Source organism: Passer montanus, unplaced genomic scaffold (genome assembly GCF_014805655.1).
Source record: "Passer montanus isolate IOZ18808 unplaced genomic scaffold, ASM1480565v1 scaffold18, whole genome shotgun sequence".
Taxonomy (NCBI): Eukaryota; Metazoa; Chordata; class Aves; order Passeriformes; family Passeridae; genus Passer; species Passer montanus.
The window spans coordinates 1,604,764-1,630,496 of record NW_024365381.1 but is presented as its reverse complement, the minus strand read 5'-3'; the positions used below and the strand labels follow the sequence as shown (position 1 = coordinate 1,630,496).

At 35.0% G+C, this 25,733-nt stretch overlaps 1 protein-coding gene across 7 annotated transcripts in view; it reads right to left on the bottom strand.

The window, feature by feature from the left end:
• The window catches only part of STRN3 (striatin 3), a 60,197-nt gene that overhangs the window by 17,062 nt on the left and 17,402 nt on the right, over positions 1-25,733 (bottom strand). Inside the window, exons 2-9 of one of the 7 annotated variants that reach the window (XM_039704814.1) lie at positions 23,680-23,783; positions 16,338-16,411; positions 15,632-15,713; positions 15,177-15,356; positions 14,542-14,674; positions 13,285-13,426; positions 9,164-9,274; positions 2,713-2,853 (exon numbers count right to left, since the gene is read on the bottom strand). In XM_039704814.1, the coding sequence (XP_039560748.1) occupies positions 2,713-2,853; positions 9,164-9,274; positions 13,285-13,426; positions 14,542-14,674; positions 15,177-15,356; positions 15,632-15,713; positions 16,338-16,411; positions 23,680-23,783 (967 nt within the window). Of the gene's footprint in view, positions 1-2,712; positions 2,854-9,163; positions 9,275-13,284; positions 13,427-14,541; positions 14,675-15,176; positions 15,357-15,631; positions 15,714-16,337; positions 16,412-22,411; positions 22,513-23,679; positions 23,784-25,733 lie in introns of those variants that run through there. The other 6 variants (XM_039704815.1, XM_039704819.1, XM_039704820.1 and 3 more) reach the window with 6 other exon arrangements.

Sequence of the window (25,733 nt, the reverse complement as noted above, 5' to 3'; positions counted from 1 at the left end):
AGTTAAACAAATGACTTTTAATGCTTTTCATTTAGAAAAATAAATACAAATATTTTTCTAACACATAGTACAACATTCTTATAGCATAATAATTGAGCATAATAAATGCTAACTGAGTTTGCAATCAAGAAATATAAAGTTAAAATGTGACCGTATAAGTTCCTTTGTAGGTGAAATTAGGTGAAATAAATATTGAAATATAAAACTGTATAATTAAATATTTGCTTAGCCAATCTTAACCAGCACTTCTTACCTTCCAGTTCTTGACACCATACGTAATTAAATCAAAATCAAGCAGTAATACTTGTACAAACCGAAACTCCTTTAATCTCTGATCAGATACGTATGCCCATATAGGCTGTTGTTGTCTAGTGTACAACAAGCACATCTTACCCGTGCTCCCCACAAAGTTAATATGTGGTACATCAAAAGCAGCTGTTCATACCCAAGCAATTAGCTATTACTGCTTTTTTTCTGTCAATCTGTAGATTGACACCTCTGCAATCTGTAGATATTAAAACTGGAAAACAACCAGTGAAGAAACTAATTCTCTCTACACTGGATGGAAAATCATGCTGATACCATTTCTGAAATAACAGAATATGCTGAAATGTAAAGTCCAATTTCTCATGGCCAAAATTATCAAGTGTGATTATGGCATAACATCGTATTTAACCAGGCAGTTCAGGGTGAAAAACAAACTAACAAACAAAAAACAAACAATAACAAAAAACCCAAACCCAACCTCTCACACCTTTAGAGGCATGAAAGAGATATTCGAAGCCAGTTGGAGCCAGTTCCACCCTGAACCCCCTTCAATAAAAAATTATCAACCACTACGTCAGAACTGTAATACTTCGAAGTGTGGCATAAAACTTCCATACAGTCACAAGAAAACTATGGTTTGATAAAATTTCTCAGCATAGGCTAGTGTATCCCAGGAAGAAAGCCTGAAGTTGCCTGCAAAATCTCAGCTTTTAGAACACAGCTGAATAAATAATTGAGTAAAATCTGTACTGCATGGTGCAAAAATCTTTTTTATCTATTTTATGATAATGAAGTATTTGGCCTTGTAACACATCTAGAAGGAATTAAAATACAACACTTATTATACAACACTAATTTAATTTGCACACTTGCACCATACGATACAGATGAAAACTCAAAAAGCCACACAGCATTCAGGACAGAAATAGCAGAACTTACATTCTAATATTCAAGTTTAAAAACTATACAGAAACCAAAATGAGCAGATAAGATGACAGAGATATTAATATTATTACTCTTAATAAATAAAGAGCAAACTACACTGACAAGTTAAAACACACAGACATGTTAAACAGCATGGAAATCTAAACATGAAATCAGTTTATTTGAAGAGTGTGAACAATCTTTACTTGAAGGCTAACACAGTGTTTGTGCTACAAGAACCAGGCAATAAAAGGCAGTCCCTATCAAATTCAAATCTAGCATCTATTTCTTCAAAAATATGGTTTTGTCCAGTATTATTTTAGATGTAAGGCCTCTCCCTGAGACAACATCCCTGTCCGTAACAAGGTCTGTGTCTGTGCTCCTTTGCACAACACGTATGGCCTAAATAACTAAACATGGCTGAAAGGCAACTAAAAGGATGTAAACACTGAACCTAAAAACAACCTAAATATATGTCTACAAGTTTTAGCAAGTGGATTTTCATCTGTAGATTTTTCAATTGCACTCCACAGGTAAATTTGATACTGCTTCATCTTGAAGATGGAAATGAAAACAAAGATGAAAAGGAAGGCAGTAAATAAGATGACTGCTGTAAAATGACAGTTTGGGAGAGCAACAAAAAAACCTTCTTGAAATGTGGTTTGGGGTTGTTTTCTGCTTGCCTGTTGACAGGCATTTGTAAGGCCAAGGGTGAAAAAAAAACCAAGAGAACCAACAGATTCTTGGAATCACTAGTAATGCAAATTCTATTTCTGCTCTGCCTGTTGGCAGGCATTTGTAAGGCCAAGGGAGAAAAAGAACAGGAGAACCAACAGATTCTTGGAATCACTAGTAATGCAAATTCTATTTCTGCTGTAGCTGATACATGCCAGGGCTTATGGGTCAAAGATCATCCTAAAAGAGCCAAATCTGAATACACCTGAGTATTTTGAATGAGTATGTTCTAAGCAGAGGACAATTTACATAATGATATTCTAATTTCAAAGCCAATACAGGAAAATCATCCCTTTAAAACAAAAAACTTAAAAGCCAAATACAAGATTTTTTACTTTATATATAATAGCTTGCCACTAATTTTCACTGCCAATGATAACCCTGAAACTTAAATAAATAATTTGTAAAGAAATAAATAGTGTCTTTGTAAACCTGTGTATGTAGACCAAGGGAATTTTACAAAAGAAAACATTGAATTTGAGGAAAAGAGACTAATCAGTCCCATAACTTAAATCACCACTTTTCATTTTAAAATCCAAACTGTGCATCAAATATTTATACTCACCTTTTTTCCCCTCAATAAATAACCTATTTGTGAAAGGTTTTGCTAATGGGGGGGGGTGTCTCCAAACAGAGATTTAATAGTGAATAGTGTCAGAACACACTGCTGTACATGAAGTTATTTAAAAAAACTGCATTCAGCTTTACAGAGGGGATAATAAATGACAGTGTGTGCTTTCTAAAAGAAATCTCCTGAAATATAGTAAGTAGCTGAATTTTTTGTACCTTCCTCTGCTCTTGCACCTTCATGATCAGTCATTCTAGAAGAGGGTGACCTAGATTGATTAATGATTCCTGAAGGGATGTGGGGTATCTCATCATCGCCCAGATCAGCTATCATGTCGTGAAGTTTTGTCCTGTTGACTCCTGTAAATTAATGTCAGCAGCAAAAATTCATTTGATTGCTACCGCTTGACTTGACTGAAGTCTAAAAATCCATTAAATAAGAAAAATTACTGATGGGACCTCCTTAAAATAAACAGTGTTTTGCTTTTGTTTAGCAGTATTTTGGAAATCAAAAGTAGGAGTTAATACACCAAATCTGAAAACTACATGCAAACAATTTAAATTCACTAAATCAAAGAATAACTCATTTGTGTTCTGTAGATCTATTCTACAATTTCCTGTAGGAAAGAGAAAAAAAATCATCTTACAGCCCTACTGGAAAGTCAAGTCAAATACTAAAAGAACATTCACTGTTAAACAAAAAACGCATGAATTAAACATTTTGTAATAATATTACACAACTTTAACTATACTAAACAATTTAACATTAAAAAACAGAGTTTAAGCTAATTAAAAATAAGCTTAAAAATGAGAGCAAAAGTACAGACAACTCATAATGGGGGTGCAACGAACAATTAACTTTCCCTGCTTTGAATGGTATTTAAATTGTATGAAGTGTTTGTTAAACACAGCAGCAAGAATGCTTCCACCACTGTTTGAAACTACAGATGTACATTATATTAAAATTATTATAAAAGTAAACTTCTAGAAACAAAGCATTCTGAATTATATGTCCACTGAATTAATATGTAGCCATTAGCAAACAAAAAAAGTATAATTTAACATATCTTTAAATTACTAAACCCACTTCTGGATATAGTAATTCCACGTCAAAAAGTCAAACTTCAATTATAAAGTGTATTTTAGTGAGAGAACCTCTTTAAAGAAAACAATACATAATCATGAAAGACATAACCAAATTGCAACCAATAAAACAGCCCCTCCTGGGACTGCAAGCAGAGATATTGTAGACCATTCGGTAAAGGAAGCATTAGTGAACAAGTTCTTATATTGAGGTGGTACGTCTCACATTTATTAAAGAGGAATTTGAAAGTAAACCAAAGCCTTTGCTGCCAAAAAAGTAAAATGCAAATACTATGATTACAGATTACTTATCAAAAACTCACAACCATTATTCAAACAGTTAAACATCAAAATATACTCTTTCACAAAGTATCTGATCATTTCAGATCTTACTGGTTTAAATCAATGTGCTCAAAAAGAAGTGTTCATGAAGAACAGAATTCTCTAAAGATAATGGAGAACTCCCTGCAGAGAGGGATGACAACAAAAAGAATTTTTTGAAGAAGAATTACCGGAAGTATACTTCACATACCCCTAAAAGGATGCTATATAACTATTCTCATTAATATTTGCAAAACATTCTCATTTTGCCAAGTAATAAAACTCCCTATATTTATGCTTTTTCTGCTTTTGGTATTTTTTCTTTCCTTCACGGAACACTTAGTATTCTATTTAAATATACAAAGACTGCTACCGAGAAGCAATCTGAGAATAAAACTTACAAAAAGCTTTCAAAAAGCTTACAAAAGCTTTCCTCATAAAACAGATGACTTGAGCAGTTGTTTCACTCTCCTGTAGAAGAATGTCTAGAAACCTGTGATCCCAGCTGATGAAGTAAATGTAAAATAATAATGAGAAATCTTTTTTGAACCAACACGCTTTTTTTCTAACAGGCACTATACTGAAAGGATTTCATTTCTGAAGTATAGTACTTAATATTGTAGCCAGCAGGTGAGATCTCACATAAGAAAAGTCACTCTTAGAATGGACAGATCTCTACACCACACAGACTACAAAGCTTGTCTTCATCTTCCTTAAAGTCAGCAATCAGCCAGGCACCTATGGTGACCAGGAGCAGATATATTCTTGATATACAGAGCAATCAATAAAATGACAGGAAAAAAGTAATGACTGGGACCCTAAACTGTTTACTTTAATGAGCCCTTTGCTTTCCAGAAGAAAACACCATTTGTGCTCTCCACGTTGATATGCATGAATCATTCAATACATTGATGCAAAATGCCTGAAATGGCTCATAAATGCTTACTCTATCTGAACTGAAAGTATCTTCTCAAGGTGCTTTCATGCCAAACATATGGGCATGGGAAGTTGGTCCCAAAGCATACTCAGAAGAAACTAAAAATAGTCCCTCTCCTCTGCTATCTTTAAGCAGCCATTCATTTAGTTTGTCACTAATTGGGGGACTGATATCCTTGCCTTTTAGTGTTTTTCAGTACATTTGGGCACTTCCTGTCCTTCAGGCATAACCTCAATCATCACACAAAACAGAGAGAAGTTGACAAAGGAGCAGCTGCTGTTCCAAACAACTTCTGTGCATTTCATGCTGAAATATGTGTCAATATTCAAGACTGTGCCACCACTACAGAAGACTGCACAAGTTTCTGCTTTCAAGTAAGTGCAAGTGTACCTTCGTGTTACTGTTCAAGTGTAGTAAATGTTACAAGAAGATTTTTGAAGAAAAGAATGTGCCATCTCTGCATAAGCAACTATGTTCAAGGCACAAAACAGGATGACTCTTACCCACAAAAAAAGCCAGGGACAAAAAAAAAAATTGACCTGGTATGAACAGATGCAGAAGTTATAGTACCATCTCAGTGTATTGCTCTTCAGAGATCAAAAGTGGAAAAGATAACTGAATATTAAATGATGAAAAGTTTTAGTCTGAGAAACCTTAAGCAGAATTTTATTAGGTCGAAGATGTATTAGTCGGAGATTCTTGTATATCAAGAAGAGGTGATGGTAATGAAGGTGGTGAAATTCAGATCTCTTTTCAGTCCTATCAATTATTATACTATTTCCAGAAATCAAGGGTAGGAAAGGGAACAGTACAGATACTGTTTTGTAAGTACAGAACAACTAAAAAGAGCAGGAAAAGAACAGGAAAGTTAAAAAAACCGCAAAAAGCTAAAGAAAAACAGTAAAAGTATCTTGAATTCAACAGTGATATATACATATCTATATACAAGATGTGAAAACTTTCAATTCTCATTTCAAATGAGAATACATTATGCTGACCTGATAGAATGAAATATGTAACAGCTCCCCTATCATACCCTGCAAAGGTGACAGGCTATATCTGAAAAACAGTCATCCCCTGCTTACCTGCCAAAATTGATCTTATCAAATTTGTGCAAGAAAGAAGCCTTAAATCCAGCATATTACTGAAAAGAGAAGCCTGCTTTTGTAGAAATCAAACCTAATTCCTTATCTATGTACCACGGTAAGTCCTGGATAGGTGTGGTTTCTTTCTCTGCTTCTCTGGGGTTTTTTAACACAAGAACTCTTCAATAAACAGATTTTACATTGTTTTACAAATTATATTGTAAAGGAAATTAAATTTGTGAGGTGATGGATTTTTGTTATTGTTTTGGTGGGGTATTTTTAAATATCCTTTCATAAAGAGGTAGTAGTTCCACATAACATGGTGACTACCTGGACAGACTCTCTCTTTCTCCGCAGCAAACAAGATTACTCAATGAAAGCATGCATGCTGACAGAAGATGATCTTAATTAAGATGTGCCACCCAAAAGGATGAGGATACAGACTAGAGAAGTACCAAAATATAGAATGAGATCTACTTTTGTTCACTTATTTATGTACATGTGGAATGAAAAGTTCCATACCTCAGGCCAGGGCTGTGTCTGCCCAGTTATGAAACAGATTCTGGCAGTTACAGATGCATATTAAACAAATGAATCCATCAGAATGTCTGTCTTATTATGCTGTCTTCAAAGTATTGCAAAAGATGACATTTAATACACATTTCTGACATTTATGATGATATGCATTACCATGCAGATAAGCTCTGATGGTACTCAAATTCTGATACAAGCCAAAACAATGAAGAGCAAAGGAAGAGATATATATTCAGGATGAAATCCCCAAATAATCAGATATGAGCAGCAGGAATAAAAAAAGCCCTTCAACATTATTTTCAGTTTCAGAATGTTAAAAAGCTGAGAAAAAGCCTATAAAATCATATTTAAATAAATCTGCCCAACCCTGAATGTATACTTTTATTCTGTGTATGGAGTTCTCTCATCCAATTAGCTCAGTGATGTAGAGGCTAATTTTCCATCAGAAACAATCATGAATGTGACAAGCCAAGAATCATACAAACCACCTTTTAAGACTGTATGTGTTCAGGGTTTACCAAAGAAGAATTCAAATGTAAAACGCTAAACAATTACTTATATCACTTCTCAGCACTGTCACACACAGCTGTCTCCTGAATACTGTCTTCTGTGGATGAAAGATTTCAAAACTCCTTTAGATAAAGAAAACTTTCTGTTACTTCACAGCTACTGTGGTTCAAAATGTCTACAATGTAAAGAATTTAGTATGAAAATTTCAAATAAAAGAAGTTCATTTTGGTATTAAAAATAAATTTCTAATCCTACCAAATATTTCATGCAAATTTGATGTCAACTGCTGATTTACATGTTAAATGCTGATACACATCTGCATGCAGATGAGTACTGTAGGCTCTCATTAAAGCAAAGACTAAAAATCTTTGCTTTGTCAAAGCTTTTATGTTAATGTTGGTGTACAAGTCATGCAAAAATGCTGAAAAAACAACCAACATGCACTAACTGACCAGTAACTGTTCGGGGTTACAAAGTAAATTCAAATCTTAATAATTACAGAAGCTGTCAGCAAGTGTTGTATTTTAATCATCATGTAATTTAGTTAGTGTATATCCATACTATTTTTCAAACTGTGGAAAAAGATTTTTACTAGTTATCTCCAAAAACTGGTAAAAAATACTTCCAAAACAAAAGCACAGTAACCACGGGAGCTTCTCTAAAGCAACATGGGATTCCATCCAAAAGGACCTGGACAAGCTCCGGGACAGGGTCCATGGGAACCTCATGAGTTTTTACAAGACCCACTGCTGGTGCTGCACCTGGATTGGAGCAAGCCCCAGTACCAGCACAGGCTGGGGATGGACAGATCCAGAGCAGCCCTGCCCAGAGGGGCTTGGGGGTGCTGCTGGCTAAGACTGGACCTGAGCCAGCCATGGGCACTCCCAGCCCAGAGAGCCACACGTGTCCTGGGCTACATCCAGAGCAGCGTGGGCAGCAGGGCCAGGGAGGGGATTCTGCCCCTCTGCTCTGCTCTGTGAGACCCCACTGCAGGGCTGCATCAGCTCTGGGGTGCCAGCACAGGAAGGACATGGAGCTGCTGGAGTGACTCCAGATGTATAGAATGGATTTAAACTAAAAAGGTAGGTTTACATTCGATATTATGAACAGTGACTCCAGATGCATAGAATGGATTTAAACTAAAAAGGTAGGTTTACATTCGATATTATGAAGGAATTCTATACTCTAAGAGTAGTGAGGCACTGGAACAGGAGTCCAGAGATGTTGTGGGTGCTCCATCCCTGAAGTGTTCAAGGACAGGTTGGATTGGGCTCTGAGCAACCTGGTCTTGTGGTTATCCCCACCCATGGCAGGGGAGATGGAACTTTAACGTCCCGCCCAAACCAAACCATTCTATGATGACAGATTTAATACCACTTCATGCACTAAGAACTTTGTAGTTACAGTTGATAACATAATTTCCAAAAGCATTTTCATCAGGTAGTTCAACCCTGAAGTTTGGTTTAAACTACATAGCTAGAATAGGTCAACTGGTCAGAAAACTCAGGGAGTAGAGAGGTATCAAGTAAAATGTTGGTAAATGCACAGAAAAGTGAAGGGTATAATAAAATAAAGATTATCTCCTAAATAAAGCCACCAAAAAGTTCACATTTACATTACAGGCATTTCCTAATTCTCTATGCCTGGGGCTGTAAAAATAATTATAAGCCCATAAATGGCAACTGATTCAAGTTCATATTAAAAAAAAAACCAAAAAAAGCCAAAAAGTAAATTAAAAAACCCACACCACCACCCCCAAAAAAAGCCCAACAATCACCAGTCCCACAACAATATCACAGTATTATACTTTAAGAAGCAGATGAATTTTAAATATGTCAGAAAACTTCTTAGAGTAGAAATGTCCTCAAAATTCAAGTTGTTCATTATTTCTACACTAACATTTCTATGCATTTAGTCTTCTTCACCTGTTTAACTTTTTTAGCCTGTTTAAACTTTTCTTCACCTGTTTAACCTTGAATTTTTGTCTTTTCAACATTTCTCATTAACAAAATGGGTGTCAAAGGTTTTGATATATTCACATTCAGCAGGTAGAAAGTTAAAGTTGGTTGCCCCCATTACAGAAAATGATGCTTAATGGAAAAAAAAAACAAACAACAAACAGAACTCATGAGAAAAGATATCTTCTATATAAATAGGCAAAAAAAAGTGTTGCATTACAAGATTCAGAATCTGCACTTACTCTTTACCCCTTTCTTCCCCTTTCGTTCCTTCTTGTACTGTTCCTTCAGTTTACTTATTAGTCCCTGGTCTACATCCCAAACCTCAGCAGTTGGGGACAGGTCATCTTTGTCTACATGCAGCATATTATTAAAAGAAAAAAAATCAGCAATTGGCAATGCAAGCTGTTGGTGATTTACTGTCATAGCTGTATAAGAGCATTAATAAGAGTTATTGATAAATTTTTATTTTAAAGGTGCAGTCTCCGTTTTAAGTTTATAAAAGACCAAGTTTCATTTCATACAGTTTTCCAAGGCACTGTATACTATCAGTTACATATTTGAAAATTGTATGTTAATTTGTTACCAAGGAGCAAACAAATTAAACTTCATAAGTAACTGTATACGTTAGATAATTCAAAATACACAAAAAAAAATCATTGGTATTTAGAAACAATTACTGCATCTTTAGAAAGACAGTGTTAAGAAATTATTCAGCCAGTGTTGAATAAGCAAATAAAAGCATTCATGCTATATCTCTCATGAAAATGCAAGCTGAGTAAGTCAGTGCCAGTTTATTCATGAAAACCACCATGCATCCTTTCGCATTCATTCTACATGCACAAGAAAGAAACCTTGCTCCTAAGAAACCAGAGAAAGAAGTCTACAAATACAGTTTTTCACATAAAGATGAAGATAAGTAATTTTGCACAGGTGGACATCCCACTGCATTCCAGAAATTAAATCATAATTAGCAGAAATACAATATTCCACAGTAGTTTCAGAAGACATATTTTTCTTTTTGACAAATATTGCAGAGTTAGTTATTCTTTATGACAAGTCAGGTTTCCACTTCTCTAAACTATCCATCTCAGTCATTTCTGGAAACTTAGAATTACTAAAAAGATAAACCTGTTTATATGGCAAGGCAAACATAACATTTCCAGAAGCACTTTTGCTAGCAGACAACCAGGCAGCAACCAAACTTGGTTTGTGTGCCATTTTAGCTTTATACTCACAAATTCTTTAGGCATGAAATCACAACACTTAGTTCCTCAGTTCCCAACTACCAATCACATTTACAATATGATTGTACTGATTTTTGAAGTTATAACCACTATAATCATGAAAGTACACAAGAGGAGTCATACACAGCAGAAACAAAGTAACATGCACTTAAAATAAAAATAATAGGTGTTATTCCAAGTACATGTTTCATGACAAAACATGACAACAAATGAGCAGACAGATACCCTAGGATACTGATGTATCTGCCATCATTCAATGACAATCTTGATCAAAGAGGTGGAATACAGAGATGGCAAGGGCAGTGAAACATGAAACAGAAGCATAATGGCAGAGTCCCCTGAGCTGTCCACAAAGAACTCAGGCAATGAGAAGGGAACAGTGACATCCTACACCAAACTACAGCTACAGCTACCAAACTGCAAGCACAAAGACCTCAATCCTTCTGATCACTGGGCCTAAGCATTGACAGAGAGGAAGAGTGATTACTCAGGAAACACAAGAAGAACAGAAAGGTAAGTCAGAGAACGTGCCCAGTCAAAGAGGAAAAAAATCAAAACCGCTAAACCTCAATTAAAAGAAAATTCCATTAAAATCTAATTAAAAGTAATAAATGAAATTCCAAAGCACCATTAGTAAAATGAAAATAATCAGCTAGGTTTCAGCATTGCAGAGAAGGATTAGGAATTAAACTGACCAGAAGATGACCACATCTAACATCAATGTAATGCTATTCTAAAAAATGTCATTTTGGTACATTTTAAAAGGTGCAGTGCATTAAACCAGGACAGTGCAGGTAATGACGAAATTGAAGTAACATGTTCAGTCTGTGTTCCACACTGGAAGTTTAGAAAATGTCGGAAGAGTGCAAAAAAAATAGGGCATTGAATATAAAGACAAAGAATTTGAAGGAACTGGGCTCATTCAGTCAACAGAAAACAAAAAGCACAAGCCTGCAAACATAAATATTCAAAACCAACACGGTTGGCTGCAAAAATGTAAGCTGCAAATAGAAAACTAGATAAAACACAAACTCGGATTATCTGGGTAGGCTGTGAAAGGAATTTCAAACAAGATTTTTAGGAAAACCCAGCACTGTTTCTCTCAAGCACGCCTAGATACATGTCTCTGTTCTGAGATAGCCTGAAGTAACTAGAAGACCTCTGCAATTGCCCCCAAGAATGACCTTCCTTGCACTAAACTGATACAGGACAGCACCGAGGACCCTGGATGTCCACTGACCTGTGTACCTGATTTGAGAAAGGCTGGCTTTAAACTTTTCTATTTGTTAAAAGTTTTTTGAAGATGGCCCAAGAGACTGTGAATTTCAGTCATACACTGCCACCCAGTATTCTGGGCACAGTCATTTTCTGACTTATGGTCCATCTGTGAAGAGAACTTTTGTGTTTCATGGGGAAGAGAAATCCAGTGATGAACACATGAAACCATAAGCAGAATAAAGAGACTACATAATAAGTGACATTTGCAATATGTAGCACAATATATAATAATATGTATATATTGCTGTTTGCTTAAGCAAACTGAAAATACAAATCCATTTTTTTCTTGATACTAAATCACCACAAGGAATTATTTTTTTTAAATCTAAAACTGTATATTTTTTTTTAGCATGTCACATCACTTTGGCTCTTCATTTAACACTGCTTGAACTTGCTAATCTTTCACTATTTTGAAGATAAGCTGTTCCTAAGTAAAACATGTTCCATGACAGGACACTAAATCACAATGTTTGGAATTAATTTAACACTCAAAGTATGTTAACTAAGGCACTTATATAAAATATACTATATTCATAAAAAGGCATAATACAGCAGAAAAGAAAAGCAATCCAAACTTCAAAACACTTCAAACACAGGTTTGAAGAAGTCATCAAGAGCAAAAATATAACTATCAAATTTGGTGCTGAAATATTTTAGGATATTGAAAGTTGGACCTACAGACAATACTCTGCAATTAAGTACTGTAAATATTATTAAAGCAAAACTAGGCAATATATTTAGAGTCTAAACATCAGATGTTTTCCAGATACAAAATAAAAGCATTATAACTAATTAGCAAGTAAATATTAACTTTTTTTCCAGAATTCGTAAATGTTTGCAAAGGTAAGAAGTGACAGAAGGAGGCTAATGACAGGAAAACAAAAACAGGAAGAAAGAAAAAACTATGAAAAAAAATTTGGATTTTAACTGAAATATTTAAGTTTATGACAGACACAATTGTTTAGGAAGTAACAGCACATATTCATTTAAATTAAGTTTCCTCTCAACATAAATAACTAACTGGATGGACCTGGATATTTGAAGTAACAAGTTTCATAGAGTCAAAAATAACTAAAATGAATTGGTTTAGGGACTGTATTATTTTATTTTAGAAAGCATTTAAGTGGGACAGTATTTAAAATGTTATTTGTGAGTTAACAGAGAAGTCTTGTCATATTTACACTGATCTTTAAAAAGTAACACAATCCCAAAATCTGATGGACTATATCCTTAAATGCCCATTTAAGGAATGAACATCCGTACTAAAATCAGTGACATACTGTGAAAAAAATATTGCTACTACAGTTGTAGGCATGTCTTTGACTGATTTAAATAGTAATTACAAATACACAAAGCACTTATGAAAATTATCTTCATACAGCAAAACTGAGAACATATTTTGAAAGATGAAACTAAGTTTATGTTTTATTTCCTCCTTCTCACTTTCTTGTCTCAGATATAAGTTTTTTGGTAGCAATGGGATTGCTGCAGTTAAATCAACTGTCACAAGTGTGTACAAGCTCCTAAAATGCTCTGCCTCACTTTGCTATGGCTTCACTGAAAATGCAATAAAAACAATGCAATATGCCATAATAACCAGGAAAGTTTCACCATACAATATATCACTTTCTAAGTATCAATGTTTTATTATCACATTCATCCACACATCCACACCGTTTTAAAACCAAGAAAGTTTCACCATACAATATATCACTAAGTATCAATGTTTTATTATCACATTCATCCACACATCCACACCGTTTTAGTATTACAAAACTCTTAAAAAGTATCATGAACAACTTTTCCTTTACATTTAAATGCTTTTATTAGTGTCTTACCCCACTCTGTTCCATCTCCTGAACTTCGAGCTTCTCCAGCTCCCTCACCATCTTCAGCTGTCACTAAAAAGTCAAATTCTTTCAAAGCTTCTTCAGTATCAGGGTCATCTGTAAGGTCAGCAGCTAAACCTTCATTACCAATCTGCAAGAAGATAAATATTTTCCTGCATTTGAATCATAAAAAGATCTTCTAGTCATTTAGGTTAGAAGATATATAGGCTATTCTCACTGAGTGATTCGTTGCAGGGGAAAACATTTTTCAATTTAAAATGCAGAACAAGAAACTCTGATCTCAGTCGGCTTATCAACACAAAAAAGAGAACAGTGCAGTCTGCTGAACGTTAGGAAAGAAAAAGAACATTGACACTAGCTTTGCAACAAAAATCCCATACATCCCAGCCATCACTTTTTTAATTTAACACAAGAATTATAAAATTTTGTTGATTTTCTTGCCCTATCAATAGTTCTGCAGAGAGAGCTTATGAAATATGCTTTCTACTGGTCCAGAAGCCTTTCCTTCTTTTTGCTTTCCAGTTCTATTTCAGTGTTAAGCATAAGCTTGGAATATAGAGCATTTTAAGAAAACTGTCTTTTTACTATTTCAAACCATATCTTCACCTCAAAAAAAAAACAACAAACCCTCTACTAAGGCATCATTGAAAAGTTTTATTTTATTCTTCTGTTCAAGAAATTTTCCACGTGAGGTTATTTGCAAAATGTTCTTACTTTTGCAGAAGGAGACAATTTTTATAAAGATAACTATAAATGATCCTTTTGTTTTCTACAAAAAAAAAGCTTGGTCAAAAATCAAAAAGTGAGCGTAAGATCTTCATACACCCTTAGAGATTTACTTGATAATCTTATTACCAGACTTTTTATAGAAAAAAAAAGGATTCAACTCAATGGTTGACTAATCTCTTTACCAGAAGTCCAAGGTATGGTGAAAACCCCTTCCTGACAAATCAGTTTGGGAGATTTAAGGTTTCCATCAAGCCAATCTCACACTGCCAACTATTCAGGAAAATCCAATGCAGCATTTGTATTTGCAAACAGCCTGGTTAGTTACTTTGAAGTTTGCAATGTAATGTATGAAGCAAACCACCAAATCTATTAGTAATGCATCTGCATATAATCCACTCTGATAACAAAAGTGCAACAAATATTTCGACATTACATATTTCTACCATCTCCAGAGAAAAAAATTCCTTTTTGAAAGGGAATTTCAGATCTATTATAAAAAGAAAAAAAATCTTTTACTTTGTGTTTCTTATTTAACCGATGTTTTTCTTTTCCTTCTGCAATATCTTCTATCATGTCATTCTCCTCTTCTTCATCACTATCATCTGCATTTTCTAAGAAGTTGAATGTTTCAAGAACATCACCAGAATTCCTATATAAATAAAAATATTCAGAGAGAATCCATTTTACATCCTCAAGACATTTAAAAGCTTAACCAGATTAAACAAAATTGCTACCTGACAGGCTAAGGACTTAAAAACCAGCAAAACAAGAAACTGCTGAATTAAGAAGTTTCTACATCTACTTAAGTCCTTATTACAAAAGCACTATTCAACAGACTCCTTCCTTAAAATAACGACTCCAAAGTGATTATATTACACAATTTAACATCAACACACAACTTCCCTGTATATCACGTTACTGTAACATACATGCAACATACATGCCTGTATGTAATAGGCATGTATGTTCTTTTGTATAATCAACTTCAGTTAAGTTCATAACCATTTGTGGTCAACTACAATCACAGGTGTTCCCAGGCTCTCCAGCCAAAAGTTCAATGTGAACTGAGCAGTATGTATCAATGACTAATTGATATTCAGTCATATTAATGACTAAAACAAACTTCATGCATTTCTTATCTCTTCACTTACCTTTTGATTTCCTGTCCCTTTTGTTTTGACGAAGGAGATTCACCCCCATTCAGGATCTGTTCTAAGTTCTTTGTCTCTACGGAACCATTTGGTTCTGAATTGGAGAGCCCAAGCAAAGACCTTACCCGCTGGGAGCGTACATCCAGTATTGTATCTGTATAACCTACTTCCTGAAGATACCTAGATAGTTAAGAGAAGGAAGAAAAAGGAAAGGATATTTGATGAAAAAGAAAACTTAGTATTCACTGTTAAAAATTAACGTCACTGTTGTATCATTTAAGGAAAAATAAGCTTCGCTATCCCTCTCACATGGAAAACCTTACTGCGTAAAGCTCAGGACTCCAAGGTCCTAAAGAACAAATCACTATTTGCCCACCTCAGTTACTCTATTTCATAGAGCTCCTCAAACTGCAAGGAAAAGTATGAATACACGGATATCCAACAATGCTACTTACTGTCGCAGTAACTGTCTGCCTTGCTTCCAGGTCAATTGGCTATTCTGAGGTACTGCAGGAACCTCTGTATCTTTGGTATCTTCTGAAAGACACAGTGTCAAAATTAACATCTAACTTATACTGCTTTTAGAAACAAACAAAAATTCCTATCAAGTCATAAACATGCATCATGATCTCTAATTTCAACTGGGTATAAATGAACCCAAAATGTGGTCTTGCAATACAGAAAGGGATGGAAAAAGAAGGGGGTGGCATATAAATCTGTAGATCACAATTTTAAGGCACACTATACAAATACAGGCCCACACACTTCCCAAAGACCAACATTTCAAAAGAAGTCAAATGAAATTTGATTTATTAAAGAGCCCAGCATTATTAGGAGAAATGCTTTCTTCCATCTGCAATACTTTGAAGAGCAAAATTGATATTATCAGATATTTACAACTGCAAAATCAGATGCACTCCAGAAAAGCAGTTAGGATAGCCTATTTTTTTCTTCTTTGGAGTCTTTTCCTTGATTTAAGATAAAAGCATTCAGAGCTTCTTAAAAAAAAAAAGTCAATTAATTTTGATTTTCAGATCAAAAAATATTTACCCCATTTACCCCATAACTTTCCTATACTCTCTATAACTGAGCTAAGAGGGGGGTGCAGAGAAGAAAGCTGAAATAAATTAAAGAGATAAAAATTTATTGTAAAAAAGTTACCTGATTCAAAAGTTGGCATTTTCAAGTCACCTTGGTTCAATTCTGTGCCATATTTTAATTTATGATATTTTGCCCTGAAAAAGTATGCAGATGTTTATCAAATTAGTACATGAGACTTTGATCAACTCAAAACATTCTACTGCTCCCATTTAAAGCAACCATACCAACATAGTACAATTAATCCATCTAGAACTGTTGTGATAATTCTTGCATCAAATAATTATTTCTAGTCTTCCAAGAACACAGTTTTGAGACAGTATTTTGACAATTACTCAAAGTCATCAAGTAACTTACAAGAGTGTTTAGTGTGTTCTCCAAGAACATGACATTTTTCCTGTGTATCAGCTAATAAGAGAACCTTTCAAAAACCAGCAGGTTCAAGAACTTAGCAGAAATAATTTTTCCAGTTCACTGTACCACTGTCATAGGCAGCCAATCACAGTAAAATGAATGAACTTATCTGGGCTTCCTGCCTATCTGCCACTTTTGACTTCTACTTCAATTTGTCTCCTGCTCCGTCTTTGCTTATGATACGTATCCCTTAGAAGAGTCATGTTAGCATGGTTGTTTCTCTCATCACCTGTATTCTCTTCTGGATTTCCTCCTCCTCATTGAATAGAGACTTAGCTTCCAATTTCTACTTAGTCTTCCTATGCAAAAGCACCTCAGTCCTTCCCATCTCCTGATCTCTGATTCCCTAACCCTAATCTCTCCTTCTCCATCTGATATGCTAAGGCCTGAACAGCAGGCATAGGCCAGAGTTGACTTACAAGATGAATCTTGAGCATGATGTGATTAATACCATCAAGGTTCTTTAGTTAAAAATAGATTATCAAAATATTTATATTAGTTGTTCTCAATGCCAAACCAGCTGCTGTAGAGAGAGCTGTATAACCCTGTGTACGATATATTACAACATTCTCCCAACTAATGTCCCTAAGGGCTTATTAGTAGGAGAAATCTCCCAGACTATATCCCTAGAGACTTGTTAGTAGAGTATTTTAAGCAAAACGCCTCCCAGCCATGGCCTGGGCTCTGGCCCTGGCTGGTCAGGAAGCATGCCATCAGAACCAGATGTTTCCTGCACAAAAGGCTAACAAGTCACTTGGATTTGTTTATTTGGGCCTAGAAAAGCTGGACCCCTTTTTGGGAAAACCTGAGACCTCACCTATGAGCAGACACATACCACACAGGATTTTCCCAATTAGCAGGAAGGCTTCTCCAGGTCCTCACTGCAAAAGTACTGTGACTCTGGGTGATGGTGAAGTGTTAGACAATTGGTGATGTATCCTTCTCAATCACTAATCTCTCTCTCACATAATAATGATTAGATGTATTACCTTGCTTATTTTTACTTGTTGCTAAAGCCAAATGAGTAATGTGCTTATTGTTTTATCAAATGTATCCCCTTACATGTGTGTTGCCTCAATATAAAAGTAAACCAAGACCATTGTTTCCACTGGTGTCTGTGTCCATCCCACCACCCCAACAATTGGCCAAACACCACCACTCTGTAAAATACTGGTCTTGGTGATACTATTTCCATTAAAGTACGTGTGAGCCTTCAAAATCTTATCCTCTACCCAAGCAGCCTATCAAAACGTCTTCAGCTCCCTTTACAACAAGGAATCTCACTTGAACTACCTATATCCTGTATCCTGGAATTCTAAAATTTTATCATTGATCTTTCACAGTTTGACTTTTACCTCATAGATCCTTTGCAAAAATACTCAAAATCTCATGGTACAGAGCTCTAGGTGGTCTGCAGTAGAGCCAAAGTAAAAAATATCCATAAAAACATTAGCAGACATATTTTGATGAACCCTCCAAGCAATACAGTTGTTATCACTCCAAATGAAACACCTGACCAAAGTTTAAGAATAACTGAATACTTAGCTTCCATCAATCATAAAAACTATTCTTGAATATGAAACTTCTCAAGTAAGGACATATATATAATGGAACACGTGCTGGACAAAATCAAGGATTTCCAAGAAACCTTCTCCAATGCCTGAGCCATTATTGCAAGATTGCAAATGTTTTCAACCTGGAAGTACAGGTTGGCACTCAAATGGTGCCTTGTATATTTTATGGCAAGGATTTTCTTCAAGATTACACAAACTTCTGCTAAAACTGCAATTAGGAAGTCTCATTAACAAACTGTCAGTAGATGGCACTATTGACCCTTTTTACTAAGATAAAATCCCTCATTTCATGGCAATCACACTGTAAATAAAAAATTGTAAAGCTCCTGAAGAATTTCTGTTACCTGAATCCAACTGCCAACTAAACAGAATCTATTTTTTAACTCTTTATATGTTCATAACTCATCCCTGCACTAGTTAGACTGTCTACCTCAGGTCCTATCTTTAAATTGAGAGACAAAATTTCATGCCACACTGTAACAGGGCAACACTCTACCAAGCTTTCCAAATATGAGAAGTACAGTGAGAGACTGGAGAAAATTATTATTGGCTCAAGACAACTGAAGTGTGTCTGGTTAACTGGAAGTTGGATGAGCTAGAGTTTGCTAAGTCAATTCCTTGTGAAATTCTTTTTCTTGATTGAAAGTTTGGTTTAAAATTTGCCCATATTTTCTAAAGTTTGTTGTTCAATCTCCTGAGAACTTTGCCACATCTTCCCATGCACCTGCCTCAGAATATTAAAAAAACCTAAAACCCATTAGGAAACTTGTCAAGCTAGTCTGGGGCTTTACAAGTATGTACTTCGATTTATATGCCCTACAAAGTACTGTCCATTTGGGGGGTAAAAACCCCAAGCAACCCTAAATAACCAAAATGAAAATAATTCAAGTCAAAGTTGACAAAATATTTTTTGCTCAATTCATAAGTGAAGCCAATAAAGCACTATAATTGAAAAGCCAATCTAAATTTGTTCAATTTAGAGCTGTGACATACTGTTTGGGAGCAGTTCCATTTTGGAGTTACAATTTCAAAACATTAATTAAAATTCTACTTTAACTGTTCATTAGCACATATAATGATGTGCTAGAATTATACCAATGACTACCCACTAAAATAAGAGAAAATATTGCTGAATGCAATGAGACCAGTTGTCTTTCACATCACAACTTCAATTTCACAGCACAAATTAATCTTATTAAATTCCAATCAACTATATATTTGCACATCTACTCCTTTCCCTGTTGGGACCATTATTAAATATCTTAAAAAACACTAACAAGCTACAATGCCATTGACAAGTCACTGACAATACTCCTCCACACCACAGAATAACTGAATTCTACAAGAGGCAGTGTTTCAATCTTTGGAGTATTGACTTATCTAAGGCCAGGTTTCATGAGTAAAAAAGAGTAGAAAAAACAACACCCTAACTTGGTTTAACTGCTTTCTGCTATTGAACTGTTGAATCACACCACTCAGTTGCAAGGGTGTAAGTCAGCTCCAGTCCAAAGCCCAGAATGCCAAAACACAGCCATAGCTTTACAATTTCAGCAAGTCTCATTAATTTAAGCACAAAACTATGGTAACAAAGCTCAGAGTAGAGTGGCTCAGAGAGCACACAAAAGACAACATCTGGCTGGGTCTGCAAAGCATCATAAAAGAATACACACTAGACACAAACCAAGAAACCCCATGCATGTAACTGCATAGGACCTAATTTATTACTAAAAAATTATCAACTATCAAAGCATTTAAGGACACTAAAATAATGTTTTACTTGTCTAAAACAGTATTACACATACTTAGAGATAAATACTACAAATATTAAACTACTTTGTAACAACTACTGCATTTTATTTAATCTTACACGCTGATGTTCTGCCTCATAATCGTTTTCTGAGAAATCACAACAGTTGTCTGAATGAGTTTGTTCCTGATTCCCAATTGGTATTTCACTGCATGAAACTTTTTGATGGCATCAGGGAGTTAGCAACAAGAAGAAAAAGGGTGGGGAGAATCAGGTGCAACACTGAAACCTGCTGTCAACAATCTTCAGGACTGAAACTCTCACAATTTATTTTGCTTTGGAGCTGGTGTATTTTCATTAGTTGTGATTCTTCACTTAGAGGAACAATGACAAAAAAAATAACAACACTGAGTGCAACAAGCAAGAAACCAACATAATATAACTCTTAGATGATTTACTGGCAAGTCGGTTCTTGCTTGCTTTCAATTACTCAATCCATCATACTTTCACAGTTAGATCCCCTCAAACTACAGAGCATTTGTAGCTTCCTTGTTGCCTCCCACACATTCACCAGTCAACTCAAGTTTCGATTCCCACTTCTAGCAATCTTCATGAGAATTATGGCTGAAACTTATGCCAGGATCTTCCTCTTGAAAACTACTGCAGTGCTGGACTGCACCCACTAGCCACAAGAACTAAAGCAAGCAGTATCATCCTGCTGTTATTATTCTGGTACACATGTTTACAAGTTTCTTATCCATCAGACGAATTTTAGAATTTCATGGGAAGACTATAAAGGCAGCTTCATTTCAGGAAAGTAATGAGGTTTCACCAATGCCATTCAACTTCAAATTGTGCATCCTGTTCTAGGATGCCTTCACGCTGCAGGTGAAATTAAGTGCCTTTGATTTATCTCACTAAGTGGGCAATTCTCATTGCTTTATGGTGTACATTTGCAGAACAGCCCTACACAGCACACAGTTCATTACTGCCAAAATAAGCAAAACCTTTTCCTTCAACTTCAGAAAGTTACTTGCATGCAAGACACCTGCATCTGCCATAACAGGAGATTATTTCTTTGATATGCTCAGTGTTATTTACACCCCAAGACCCTGCATAACTTTCATCTGCCTTGAACCCAGAGTGACTTGTACATTACCTGTAGATATCAATATGACAATTCAACTTTTAGGCATACACTGGCTTGAGTTACTTTCCATTAAAAGGACAGGGCTGAATGAAGTAATAGATCCTTTCTGCCTATTACTTCACCAGAAAATATGTGATGTGCTGATATGGCTTTTTCTATGAATACACAATGTTTTCTGAAGCACCTCTGTGCTGGACACTTCACCCAGAAGAACAAAGCCATCTTGCCAAAACATTAGGTTTTAACACGAAAACAACTGAAACTTATTTCTGTACTAGTCCCTTACTGACAACAGTGATCCATACATAATGTAAACTATATTTAGACACACTTACACTTGGACAACTAACTTGAAAATATTCAGGTGAAACCTCACCACATTTTGCTACAAAATTTTAAGTTTACTCTGACAGGAATGTTCCCCCAAAATAAAAATACACAAATAAAGACTACATATTTTGTTGCCTGACTGTCCAGATGTTTCACCATTGGACTCACTACTTTTTAGAAGCAAGATAAAATTAAAATTAAGAACTGAGTCCTCTAGTGAAAGTATAGGCACTTGACAAGATTATTTCCCAAGTGATTTCATAAAATTAACTACCAGTTTTGGCTAAATGAAATAGCCAGGCAACAAAAGAAGGTAGGTTTGAAGGACATTACCCTATACAAACTGAATGGAATTTCAATTTTTTTCAAGCAGGCCATTAGTGCTACAGAAAACACACCTAGTGAGGCTAAGTATGCAAGCATCTACCACATGAGAAAAAAAAAAAAACAAAACTTCAAAATGAACAAATAATTTTTAATGGCTTTTGATCCTTCACGAAATATAGTTTTCATCATGCAACACATACAACATAATTGAAAAGGGCCAAGAGAGGAGTATTTTTCATCCTTTCCAATTTAATACAACTGAAGCACTGATAAAGGTATAGTAATTAAGGTATGAACCCTTTGGGTATGTTCACTCTTACTCAGTACACCATAACTTGAATCCAGAAAAGAGAAACTGTCCCGTTTGTCTATTTAAGATGCAAGTCCAAACATTTTGCAAATTATGCAACTTTTTATTATAGAAGACACTAAGATTTGTTAGAAAACACAAGGTGAAGACAATCAACTTTAAAGACAAGTTTACATAAAGTAAATCAGAATCATCTAATAAGGCATTTCACTTAATGGAAGGGAATTCATCTTAGTCTATTAAGTTTTTCAGGTCAGAAAAAAACTAAACAATTTGTATACATACCTTTCTTGTTTTAATGCATATTCTAACATTTTTATTCTTCTCACTAAATCTTTCTTCAAATTTTCTTGGCCCTTTCTTTCCCCTTGTAAAAATGCTATCCGAGCCTGAAAACACACAAAAAAAGCAAAAACATATTTTATTGCCTTTGGTACCCAAATTAAAGCAACGAAGTCTGTCACACAAGGAAGAAAAGAAGAAGGAAGAAAGAAAAACAAAAAAACTGTATTTTATTAATTATTTCAGCAAGTCAGTAACAACAAAAGTATTTCTACCCCAGAATATTATTTTCTGTTGAAGATGAACCGGTATTAAAGCCTGTGTAGTAACTCTGCAAGAAGGCACAAATGGCAACCATATTAAACATCTTGATATATGCACACACTTGTGTCCTTAGAGCATTTTTAGCATAAGTCCTATTATACATTTTCTTCCAAACCAAAAGCCATATTAAATTAGGTACACTGCAACTAGCAATTCACCTTTTGATGCCACCATACTGAACAGATTAAAAAATCATTACATAAACTCAAATACAAATTTACAAATCCATTATACAGGAAACAACTGCTTTATCGATTCACATTTTATTTAGTACTGAAAACAGCTGAATTTTAGACTATCAAGGGACAATTGGGTTTAGTGTGCTGCTCTATATGAAGAAAATTTTCTTTTTTCAAAGCTTCAGTCATACTACCCACCTAATGTAAAAAGAAGCAAGGAAAACTCCTACTTGCCTGCTAACCTAGAAGAAGATAATAAATTCAACAGAACATATAATCCATCTCAACTAGCATAAAAAATTGTAGTTGAAAAATAAACATTGTAAGTTTGTCAAGGAAAAAAGCAGTGTCTTCACTACAAAGTGAAAGGACTTGTGTTTTGATTTTTTCAAGCCAAAATCCTAGGGAAGACAAATGAATCAGTAGATGGGAATACAAAATTTAAACAGTTAATGACATTAGTGCATTGGCCATCATTACAGAAACATCATTACCAACTCATTTGTCCTCTCTATGACTTCAAATTTACTGAAGTCATTGAGTAGCTAATTCAGTACTAGATTCAATATAAAATTTCTTGGAAAAGGTATTATAGAAGACACTAAGATTTGTTAGAAAACACAAGGTGAAGACAATCAACTTTAAAGACAAGTTTACATAGAGTAAATCAGAATCATCTAATAAGGCATTTTACTCAATGGAAGGGAATTCATCTTAGTCTATTAAGTTTTTCAGGTCAGAAAAAAACTAAACAATTTGTATACATACCTTTCTTGTTTTAATGCATATTCTAACATTTTTATTCTTCTCACTAAATCTTTCTTCAAATTTTCTTGGCCCTTTCTTTCCCCTTGTAAAAATGCTATCCGAGCCTGAAAACACACAAAAAAAGCAAAAACATATTTTATTGCCTTTGGTACCCAAAATAAAGCAACAAAGTCTGTCACACAAGAAAGAAAAACAAAAAAACTGTATTTTATTAATTATTTCAGCAAGTCAGTAACAACAAAAGTATTTCTACCCCAGAATATTATTTTCTGTTCAAGATGAACCAGTATTAAAGCCTGTGTAGTAACTCTGCAAGAAGGCACAAATGGCAACCATATTAAACATCTATATATGCACACATTTGTGTCCTTAGAGCATTTTTAGCATAAGTCCTATTATACATTTTCTTCCAAACCAAAAGCCATATTAAATTAGGTACACTGCAACTAGCAATTCACCTTTTGATGCCACCATACTGAACAGATTAAAAAATCATTACATAAACTCAAATACAAATTTACAAATCCATTATAGAGGAAACAACTGTTTTATCGATTCACATTTTATTTAGTACTGAAAACAGCTGAATTTTAGACTATCAAGGGACAATTGGGTTTAGTGTGCTGCTCTATATGAAGAAAATTTTCTTTTTTCAAAGCTTCAGTCATACTACCCACCTAATGTAAAAAGAAGCAAGAAAAACTCCTACTTTCCTGCTAACCTAGAAGAAGACAATAAGTTCAACAGAACATATAATCCATCTCAACTAGCATAAAAAATTGTAGTTGAAAAATAAACATAGTAAGTTTGTCAAGGAAAAAAGCAGTGTCTTCACTACAAAGTGAAAGGACTTGTGTTTTGATTTTTTCAAGCCAAAATCCTAGGGAAGACAAATGAATCAGTAGATGGGAATACAAAATTTAAACAGTTAATGACATTAGTGCATTGGCCATCATTACAGAAACATCATTACCAACTCATTTGTCCTCTCTATGACTTCAAATTTACTGAAGTCATTGAGTAGCTAATTCAGTACTAGATTCAATATAAAATTTCTTGGAAAAGGGATTTAGAATAAGGAAAGTAAAGTAGAGACCACATTGCTCTACTGAGCTCAAGAACACCACTACCACCATTTCATTACCAAAGGAGGCATGGGGATGAGGGTGGAAGTGCTATAATCGGCACCCAATGTATCCGTGAAGATTTTTGTGAAGGGCGGGGTTGCACATTTTCACTACTCAGTGGTTACAGCCTGAAACAGCCTAACCAAGGTGACAGCATTCTTGCATCACTACTTTCCTGAACCCAAGTAATATCACAGTGTAAGACTTCACACATCAGCCCCGATTTTAGCCACTCTGGCCTTGTGCTCAGTGGTGAACCAAATTAAAACATGTTTCTTTACCTTGCATAAGCTAACTACTGGTTTAATCAAATTAAAATCCTAGAAGTCCGTCATGAAAGCACTCAACTAACCACTGACACTTGGTGAGAAACAGCAAGGAACCAAAGTGCTTTGCAAGAGAGGAGGGACTGGGGAGGAAACAACACTAACTCAACACCAAAAACTCCAAGCACACCCAAAGAGACTGCTTGCACGGAGAACAAGATCCAGAATCAGCAAACCTAACAAACCCAACTATACTCAACTGCAACTATGCTAGATTCCAAAAAACACTCCAAAAATGACTCTAATCAAAAAGAAAGTTAACAGCCTTCTGCAGAAAACTACAATTACACATAATTTCCACTCCTTTAGTAGCCAGGGCAGCAAATGACCAATTTCACAAGCCTGAGATACTATCCCAGTTTTCACCAGTCAATGCACAGTTGTTCCACAGCACACATAAAAGAGTCACAAATGTGGGGTTTTTTTTTTAAAAAACAAGTTACCTGCACATTTGCACAACAGCATACTACAAACATTTGAGAGTTACTAGCTGCCCACAGACTCCATTTACAAAAATAAACTCAGAACTACTCTGTAGTTATCTAATGAGGGTTATGAAAGCTCCTATGCCCTTTGACTTGAATGCAGCTCTCAACTCTTT